We start from the raw sequence: 10,358 nt of genomic DNA on the forward strand, positions 1-10,358 counted from the left end.
GGGTAGAGAATATCTTACCAAAGGTAATTGGAGAAGACCAATATGGATTTGTTAAAGGAAGAAAGATTTATGAACCAATTAGAAACGTGGTTAATGTTATACACCATGCTACCAATACCAAAAGAAAACTAGGTATTTTAAAGTTAGATGTGTACAAAGCCTTAGATAAAGTTAACCATGATTACCTGTTTCAATTATGTAAAGATTTAAATATGGGAGATTCATTTTGTAGAATTATAGAAACAATTTATAAGGATAACATAGCTCATATTAGAGTAAATGGCAACAGAACAGAGACGATTAAAATTCAGAATGGAACTAAGCAGGGTTGTCCATTATCCCCAATGTTATTCGCATTGGCAATTGAGGTTTTAGCAAATAAAATTAGAAATGATAAGGAATGGAGAGATTATCAACTAGGAAAACTTGAATTGAAATTAAATCTCTTTGCAGATGATGCTATACAGTGATCCCTCGATTATCGCGAGGGTTCCGTTCCAAGACCCCTCGCGATAATCGATTTTTCGCGATATAGTGGTGCGGAAGTAAAAACACCATCTGCGCATGCGCGCCCTTTTTCCATGGCCGCGCATGCGCAGATGGTGTTTTTACTTCCGCACCTGGAAGACCCAGGGAAGGTTCCTTCGGCCGCCCAGCAGCTGATCTGCTCGGCAGCGCCGCAGCAGCGAGGAGCCGAAGATCGGGGTTTCCCCGCCTCCCACGCAAAGGGGAAACCCCGATCTTCGGCTCCTCGCTGCTGCCCGCCCGCCGCTCGCCCGCCGCTCGAGAGCAAGAGGGGCAGAGATAGAGAAAGAGAGAGAAGGAAAGAAAGAGATGAGAGAGGGAGGAAGAGAGTGTGAGAGAGAGAGAAAGAGAGAGAGAAAGAAAGATGAGAAAGGAAGAGAGTGACGTCATCGGGTGGGAAAATATTTTTAATTAATATTTTTTGAAAAATTGCGATATAGCGTTTCGCGAAGATCGAGATCGCGAAAATCGAGGGATCACTGTAGTGATGTCTGAAACCCCAATTGAAATGATGAAAAGAATAAAGATCTTGCTCCAGGAATTTAAAGACCAATCGGGACTTATGGTTAATATAGAGAAATCGGAGATAATTTGCTTAAATATAGGCCCTAAAGAGCAAATTGAGATACAAAAAGTATCAGGATTGAAACTAGGATGTAAAAAAATGAAATATTTAGGAATTTGGTTGTTTAAGAATCTGATTAAAATTGCGACAGCCAATTATAATTTAATATGGAAGAGAATTCAGAAGCAGATAAAAAATTGGAGGGGAAAAAGGTTGGGGAGAATAGCTAGGATCAGAGCCCTTAAAATGATGATAATACCAAAAATGATGTGCTTATTTCAGGTTTTACCAGGCACCTTCCCTGGGGCAAAACTGAGAGAATGGGATAGTAAACTAAATTTTTGGATTGAAGGAAACAAAAGGCCTAGAATAAGGAAAAAATGGCAGTTTGCCCACGAGAAAGAGGGGGGGTGGGGGAGCCCGTGCTTAGTACTATATAGAGAAGCATTTCAAATAGAAAGATTAATGGAATTACAGTTATGGGGGGAAAAGAAGTGGGTGAAATTGGAAAAGGAAATTAATAATATAAATAATAAAGAGCTATTATTTAAAAATTGGAGTAGAATAGAAATCAGTAATTTAACCGACCCTCTGAAAGCATGCTTAGAAATATGGTCCAAATGGCAGGGAAAATGTGGAACCAGAAATTCCAAATTATCAACGTTACACGTATTGAATACAGGTTACGATGTTAACTTAAGCAGAATTATAAAAGTATTAAATAGCAAAGGGATAATGAGAATTGAACAATTATATGAGAAGGACGGAAGAGTTAGCAGAACTCGGTTGGAATGGTGGCTTGGTCAACAGAAATGGCTGCAGATTAATGCAATAAGTAAATACTTAAATAAAAGTGAGAATAAAGAAGCTTTCTTACGAGAAGAAAATTGTTTAGAAAAAATAATAAAAGAAAAGATCAATGAGACAAAAGCCCAAGCCAGTAACATATATAGAATGTTATTGCAGGTGGAAGAGGAAGTAACAAAAAGTTTGACAAGATGCTGGCAAAATGAATTACAAATAGATGAAAGTGAAATGAAAGAAATAGTAGAAAATATATATAAGATTAAAAATACAAGAGTTAAAGAGATGAGAAGGAAAATCTTACACAAATGGTATTACACACCGGCACAACTTGCACACTTCCAAGGGAAAGAGAAGGGTAATTGTTGGCATGGTTGCCAAAAGAAGGGAATCTTTATGCATATGTTCTGGGAGTGTGTAGAAATTCAGACATTTTGGAAGGAAGTACAGAATGAAATTAATAAAATGTTAAATATCAACTGGATAATTACAAAAGAAATAGCGATTTTAACTAAACAAAGGAAATTAGGAGAATTCAAGGAAATAAAAACTGCAGCATTGGAAAGTGCTCAAGCAGTAGTGCTATTGGGTTGGAAAGACTCTAAAAAATGGACATTACAGAATTGGTACTGGTACATGATGGATCACATACATTTTGAAATTATGGAAATAAGATTAAACCATTTTGATGAAAACAAATTGGAGAAGCTGATGGTACGATGGAATAAGGTGAAAGATTATATGTTGAGTAGAATCTGTGATGTAAATGTGAAAAATAAACTGCAATCACTCTTTGAGTAATATCTAATGCAAGGTAGAGCCAAGTAAATACACATAAACAAACCAGAAAAATTTTGAACCCCTTGTAATGGGTGGTGGTGGTGAAGGGGGGTGTTTTTGTCTGTTAGGTGATGGGCACACGCACTGTGCACTGTTACATGTTTGTTTTATGTAACCATTTTATAAAAATCAATAAAAATTATATTAAAAAAAAAAAGGTGAGAAATACAGTGATCCCTCGAGTTTCGCGATCTCGATCTTCGCGAAACGCTATATCGCGATTTTTAAAAAAATATTAATTTTTTAAAAAACCACTTCCGCGTTTGGCTTCGGGAGTCAGCTGGGAAGCGGCGCGGCTGTTTTAAAAAGTCGCAGCCAGCCTGGGGGGCTTCCCAGCACCCCCCCGAACCCCGAACCCGGGTGGCCGGGCGAGCAGCGAGCGAAGGGCGGGTGGCCGGGCGAAGGGCGGGCGAGCGGCGAAGGGCGGGCGAGCGGGTGCTGGGGGGGCGGGGGGCAGCCGACATTCAAAGCAATCTGTCGGCTTCCGCACTTTCGTCGCTCCCCACCTCCACCATCTGCGCATGCGCGGCCATTGAAAAAAGGGCGCGCATGCGCAGATGGTGTTTTTACTTCCGCAACCCTACATCGCGAAAAATCGATTATCGCGAGGGGTCTTGGAACGGAACCCTCGCGATAATCGAGGGATCACTGTAAATCTTTTTTTAAAAAATATTAATTACAATTAACATTTCTGGATCAGAACAAATTCTATCTTATCCAAAATACTTTACAAAAAGAGTACATCATGTAGCAGTTGGTAAGAATAAAATCAAAATGCTAATGTGGAAATTAAGTTCTTTTCATTCTAGATGCATGTTTATATGTAGAAAGACACTTTAGATATGCTTTGAAATATTTTTTATTTCTTTGTAGATTATAGGCCTGAACTTTAAAAAAATGATAAACACATTGAAAAACAGCTTCAGTCCCGTGACCATCGCCCCGTTCTATGATGCATATGCGTGGCTGACGTGAAGAACAGAGCACTGACAATCATGGGACTGGAGTTCTTTTTTGGCATGTTGGAGAAGCAGAGGCTGGTAGTTTTCAGTGCAAGAAGTCTGCAGCTTCAGTGCAAGAAGTCTGCAGCTGCTGCCTCTTTTTCGGCTTCTAATGACAAGGAAGACAAGCCAATATGGGCTGGTGGGGAGCCCAGCGGCAATGACTCAGCCTTCCCTGGCAGCCAGCCACAGGAGGAAGGTAAGGTCATGGGACGAAGAAAGAGGTGGTCACGGGGGAGGAATTGGGGAGATTGAGTAAGGGTGGGGGCCTCTGAAGGAGGGGAAATGGGGCGATGCGTAGCAAAGACAGCATGCAGGAGGCGACCTTTGACGGAGCCACTTCAGACCTTAGACAAAAAATAGAAAAAAGCTGCAATAGCTGTAAGTCAGTGAAGGGCTACCAAAGTTTTTACTACCACACTGGGGGTGTGGCTAATGCAGGACACCCTGCATTTTCTTTCAACATCTTTCAGTGCAAATTGGGTGCTCTGGGGTGGAGCTCCATTTTCGCTACCCCACTGTGTTCCCCTCTGTCCGGGGCATAGCCCACCCCTGCTATAAGTTCTTTTTTTTTTTACTACTGGGTTCTGTGGGTGTGGCTTTTTGAAGTCATGTGACTGAGGGGGCATGGCCAACTGGATGTCACTCACATCAAGGTGCTACCCCAAGTCGCACCCACAGAACCGGTAGTAGAAAAAAAAATTGAATCTCACCACCGGGACTGTAGAGGTATGAATATTTATAATACTGTATTGTCTTTTACAAGGAGTGTGCACTGAAAAGCTAGCTTTTCTAAATGATAAAATTTCATTCAAGAGCCTGTCTTAATTTAATTTCAGAGCCTGTTTAAAATTACGCTTACCTAAATGAATTATATATGAACTATAATTTTAAAAAGAGAAAAATAAAAAATTCCAGAAGTTTATGTTCTATACAAAGTAATTTTCCATTTTCTTTAATATCTGATCAAACAACATTCTGCTCTCCATTTTGATATTTGCCTAAATATAAAAATTAAAGAATTTATCATGTGTATTGAAAATCTTTCTATCACAAAATTTGATGGGAGATACTGAATTCTTTATGTACTAAAATTTACATATCTTTACAAAGGAAAAGATATTCACTTAATTAAAATTACTAAATGTTACATGTTTTGAATCAGCAAATTAGAGATTATAAAACTGATTATAGCAATTTTATGAGGTAGGAATAATTTGAGAGAGCAACTATGAAAATTAAAAATTTACCAGTAATCCTGGAAGTCTGCTCAGTAGTATTCCAAATCAGTATTGCTAAAACATTACAAGCAATCCTCAACTTACAACAGAAACCAAAACCAGAATGTCCATTGCTCAATGATGCAGTTGTAAACACTTAGCAACAGCAATCCACGCAATCCCAATTCTGGTGTTAGCTGAATCCTACAAACCTCAAGTGAGGCAACTTTCTGTAGACTTCCCATAACCAAGTCAGAAGTTACCTGATAGATAAGGGTAGGGGAAAGGGTTGGGAAGGGTCCAAGAGAGTGGTGGTGCAGTAAGGGGCATGCAGGAGGCACAGGGAGGGTTGAGAGAGTACATGGAGGAAACACAGCAAGAGTTGGAGCAGCTGTGTGAGAAGCCCAGCAAGGGGAAACAGAGTGAGGTTCAGAAAGGATGTACAGTGATCCCTCGATTTTCGCGATCTCAATCTTCGCGAAACGCTATATCGCGATTTTTCCACCCGATGACGTCACTCCTTTCCTTTTTCATCTTTCTTTCTCTCTCTTTCTCTATCTTGCTTCTTCCTCTCTCACACTCTCTTCCTCCCTCTCTCATCTCTTTCTTTCCTTCTCTCTCTTTCTCTATCTCTCCCCCTCTTGCTCTCGAGCGGCAAGCGAGCAGCCGGGCAGGCGGGGTGAACGGGCAAGCGGCAAGCGAGCGGCTGGGTGGGCGGGTGATGGGCAAGCGGCAAGCGGCAAGCGAGCAGCCGGTCGGGCGGGTGAACGGGCAAGCGGCAAGCGAGCAGCCGGGCGGGCGGGTGAACGGGCAAGCGAGCAGCCGGGCGGGCGGGTGACGGGCAAGTGGCAAGCGATCTTGGGGTTTCCCCTTTACCTGGGCGGCGGGAAGACCCAGGGAAGGTTCCTTCGGCCGCCCAGCAGCTGATCTGCTCCGCAGCGCGGCAGCAGCGAGGAGCCGAAGATGGGGTTTCCCCTTTGCCTGGGCAACGGGGAAACCCCATCTTCGGCTCCTCGCTGCTGCCGCGCTGCGGAGCAGATCAGCTGCTGGGCGGCCGAAGGAACCTTCCCTGGGTGCCGCCCGCCCACCATGCAAACTCCACCATCTGCGCATGTGCGGCCATGAAAAAAAGGGCGTGCATGCGCAGATGGTGTTTTTACTTCCGCAACCCTACATCGCGAAAAATTGATTATCGCGAGGGGTCTTGGAACGGAACCCTCGCGATACTCGAGGGATCACTGTATTAGAGGTGCAATGAAGCTCAGGAAGGATGTATGAGGGAGAGGTAGCACGGACTGAGGAGACTAACTCCACTAACTTGTGGTTTTCTCTGCCAACTTCCCCGCTGTCTTTCTGATTCACATGAACTCAGGATGCTGCAACAGATTGTAAATGTGAATTGGTTGCCAAGGGCCAAGATTTCTGGAAATCTGACTGAGGACTAGTTCTAACTATCATTTGTACCAGTGCTGTCTAACTTTGAATAGTTGCTAATTAAATGGTTGTAGGCCAAAAACTAGCAATACATTTATTTTGATGCAATGCTTGTTGGCTTCCTAGCAAAAAGCTACAAAATCAAGTTTCAATAGCACTTACCTCATCCTTAGGTATGAGTATCTGTGTTAGTCCTTGGAAATCTCTCAAAACCACAAACTGTTTATGTCTAATAATGGAGACACATATGTGTAGACAAGTTAGTAACACTTCAGATTCAACCCCTGCATGGAGCTCATGAATATGCAGTGCACAGCTCTCCAATGACATCTACTGTAAACAATCCGTAGCCACAGAACAGCTGGAGACAGCTCGACTAGACACTTTTACGTGACATTTAAGTGTTTCACATGCGATAAGACTTCGGTAGTACGGAACATTCAAAATGTAGTATCTGAGCATTACTTTTAACTTAGGAATTTGACCCTGGTCCTTAATTCACTTAAATTCATTCTCCCTCACCCTCTCATTCTCTTTCCCCCCTCCCTCTTTGTATTTCAAATTTCTTAACCATCAACCTCTTACTGATTTTTCTATAGGCATAATAATTATAGAGAAGAAAACAGAAACAAGATTATATTTTTATATCCCAAACCCTGATGTAGTAAGGCAGACTGTTATTTTAATCTTTTCTTTAGCATAAGCAATTTAATCATTCCAAGTCATTTTATTTTCAATTTACCTCTTATATTGAATCCATCCACACAGAGTGACCTCTTGACCTATATGAGCTGATCGCAACTCCCCACAAGTTTTGGACCGGGCAACAAAGCTATTGACATCTTGAGATAAAATTTTGTTAATTTATAAAATGTGTAAAAGTACATTTTTTCTGCAATCCAATGAAAATTACTAGGCCAAATAATACAGTTATCAGTTATCAATACACATGATATCAAAGCTTCATTCAACAGATCTACTGTATATCATAATTAGAGAAGGTGCATGAGAAGTGCACTGTAAGTCAGGGAGACAGATGTGACAGCATGAGAGGTGTGACAGAGATTGAAAGCTCAGCCCTACTGGAAATGATATGCTAATGTCAAATATATAATGGAAAAAACAAAGAAGTTGTAAAAAGGAGTAATGTTTGCATTTTTGGTTACAGCTAGCCAGTAATAGGCTACTTCATCTGCCCATTGAGCAATCTGTATACTGACCAGGAAGCAACAATTAGAATGTTTTAGAATTGAGAACATAAAAGAGGCTTGTTTAACTAATATGCAGAAAATATCATAAGAAATGAACATGAGGAAAAATAGAAATATGAATTACATTTTTTTGAAGTAACATCAACACCTCCGGTATCAACAGACGATACCGCCTTGTTGGCTTGAAATGAAGATTTAAGTTACTTAATATTTAAATGTTTAATACTTAAACATTTAAGATTACATTTAGGAGAGTGCAAAAGCCAATCTACTGATCAATATTAAAGCAACTGATTAAATATTATGTCAAAAAGCAAGGTTAAGGTAGTGCAAATAGGTGGAGAAAGGGTTAAAGTGCTCAGAAATTCACAGACAAGATGACTGTAATTATGAAATAGAGTCTTTTTGGAAGAAAGGCTATGACAAATATGTAACAGTAAAATGAAGAAAAATGTCAAGACTATGCTTTTCCCAGTCATAACATAGCTGTGAAACCCAGATGACCAAAAAGCCTGAATGAAATAAAAATAACTTGTTTTTGAATTACTGTGCTGGAGAAAAGGGTTATGGGTATTATTTCTGCAAGACAAAAATAATCAATAGAATCAGGTTGCTCACTGGAAGTTCCCATACTATAATGAATCCAAAGCTTAAATATTGCAGAAGCATAACATACAAGCAAAATAAACGATGGGGAAAAAATGGAAGACAATCGAGAGAAAAAGAACCAAGGGCTAGACATTATTGTTGATGGCCCAAGCACAAAAGAATATAAAATTTCAAAGAACAGTAACTAAAAATTAGTTAGTAACTAAAAAGCAGAAATTATGAACAACTTCATTAAAATATCAATATAGTTTTCACAGTCACTACACAGAAATGATCGGCTCCCGCCCTCTCCTGAGATTTGTGTGTTACTCTCCAATCTAGCCTCAAAGCCAGAAAATTATTTCCCAAGGCTGATCCTACATATTTTTTCCAATATCTGCCAAAGTCTGGCGGGTGTTTGCAGGTGTGTAGTAGGCTGGGTTGGTAGTTGGAAACACAACCAATCCAGCAACGTAATTCCAGCAAAGGAGTTCTTCTGTCCTATCTAGGGAACGGGCAAGTCCCTTGGTTTCGTTGTATGGCCAGTCTGACATTATATTAACAAGCAGCTTGCCATTGGCAAGGAAAACTTATTTATTTGTCTATTTATTTTCTCAAATATCTATCTATCTATCTATCTATCTATCTATCTATCTATCTATCTATCTATCTACTGTATCTATCTATCTATCTATCTATCTAGTACGTGTTGGTAACATACATGGATATCACGTCGAAACTCGACTACTGTAATGCTCTCTACATGGGGCTACCTTTGAAAAATGTTCGGAAACTTCAGATCGTGCAGAATGCAGCTGCGAGAGCAATCATGGGCTTTCCCAAATATGCCCATGTTACAGCAACACTCCGCAGTCTGCATTGGTTGCCGATCGGTTTCCGATCACAATTCAAAGTGTTGGTTATGACCTATAAAGCCCTTCATGGCACCGGACCAGATTATCTCAGGGACCGCCTTCTGCTGCACGAATCGCAGCGACCAGTTAGGTCCCACAGAGTGGATCTTCTCCGGGTCCCGTCAACTAAAGAATGTCGCTTGGCGGGACCCAGGGGAAGAGCCTTCTCTGTGGCGGCCCCGGCCCTCTGGAACCAACTCCCCCCAAAGATTAGAATTGCCCCCACCCTCCTTGCCTTTCGTAAGCTGCTTAAAACCCACCTCTGCCGTCAGGCATGGGGGAATTGAGACCCTCTTCCCCCTAGGCCTTTACAATTCTATGCATGGTATGTATGTATGTATGTTTGGGTTTTTATATTAATGGGTTTTTAATTGTTTCTAACATCAGACTACTATTGTACACTGCTTTATTGTTGCTGTTAGCCGCCCCGAGTCTCCGGAGAGGGGCGGCATACAAATCCAATAAATAAATAAATAAATAAATAACGCTGTTTATATACGGGGGTGGACAAAAAAATGGAACCACCTTGCAGCTTTTCCGTGGAATCCAGATTTGTGAAGCTCCCTTCGAACAGTTTTTGTGGAAACTGGGTTCTGTACGTGTCTGTTGAGCTCTGTAGTGATTTTAGGAACTGCGGTCTAACAATTCGCTTTAGAGTCTGACGGTCTCTCTCAGACAACTTCGACTTACCAGACCTGTGCTTGGCTGAGGATGTTTTCCCTTCTCTTTCAAAAGCAGTCATTACTTTTGAGACATTACCTCTTGATACGCCAAACATTCGGGCACTTTCTGTTACACTAGCGCCTGCCATTCGAGCACCAACAATTTGGCCTCTTTGAAAGTCTGAGAGGTCTGCCATTTCTAGAAGGTTATAACCAATTTCCTTAAATTTCTGTTAAAAAAAAAGGTAGTTAAAAAAACCATCAAATAACAGAATTTAAAAAAACCCATTAAAATATGTCAAGTTTTGATTGATTTGAACATGTTCAAACATTATGATGCCAAAAAGTCAAGTGTTTCCATGTTTTGGTCCACTCCCTGTACATAAGATGGGTACTGATAAGAGGGAACAAGGGACGGTAGGCTAGTGCACTTATGCCCGCCCCTTACACGCCCCTTACTGACTACTATCCTATAACCTTCAATGTGTATTATTGTGTATTGGACAAAATAAATAAATAAAAAATAAACTTCCTCCAAACCCCCGACCTTTCGCCCGCTCTTCCCTCTCACTGCTACCCCGGGGTTTCACAGAC

General features: G+C 41.0%; 1 protein-coding gene across 3 annotated transcripts in view; it reads right to left on the reverse strand.

The window, feature by feature from the left end:
- Positions 1-10,358, reverse strand: part of DARS2 (aspartyl-tRNA synthetase 2, mitochondrial) — a 44,072-nt gene that overhangs the window by 33,246 nt on the left and 468 nt on the right. For 2 of the 3 annotated variants that reach the window (XM_070746765.1, XM_070746764.1), the window contains exons 2-3: positions 7,132-7,231; positions 6,552-6,618 (exon numbers count right to left, since the gene is read on the reverse strand). In XM_070746765.1, the coding sequence (XP_070602866.1) occupies positions 6,552-6,618; positions 7,132-7,231 (167 nt within the window). Of the gene's footprint in view, positions 1-6,273; positions 6,332-6,551; positions 6,619-7,131; positions 7,232-10,358 lie in introns of all 3 variants that reach the window. The other variant, XM_070746766.1, reaches the window with a different exon arrangement.

The sequence above is a fragment of the Erythrolamprus reginae genome, chromosome 3 (genome assembly GCF_031021105.1).
Source record: "Erythrolamprus reginae isolate rEryReg1 chromosome 3, rEryReg1.hap1, whole genome shotgun sequence".
NCBI classification, from domain to species: Eukaryota; Metazoa; Chordata; class Lepidosauria; order Squamata; family Dipsadidae; genus Erythrolamprus; species Erythrolamprus reginae.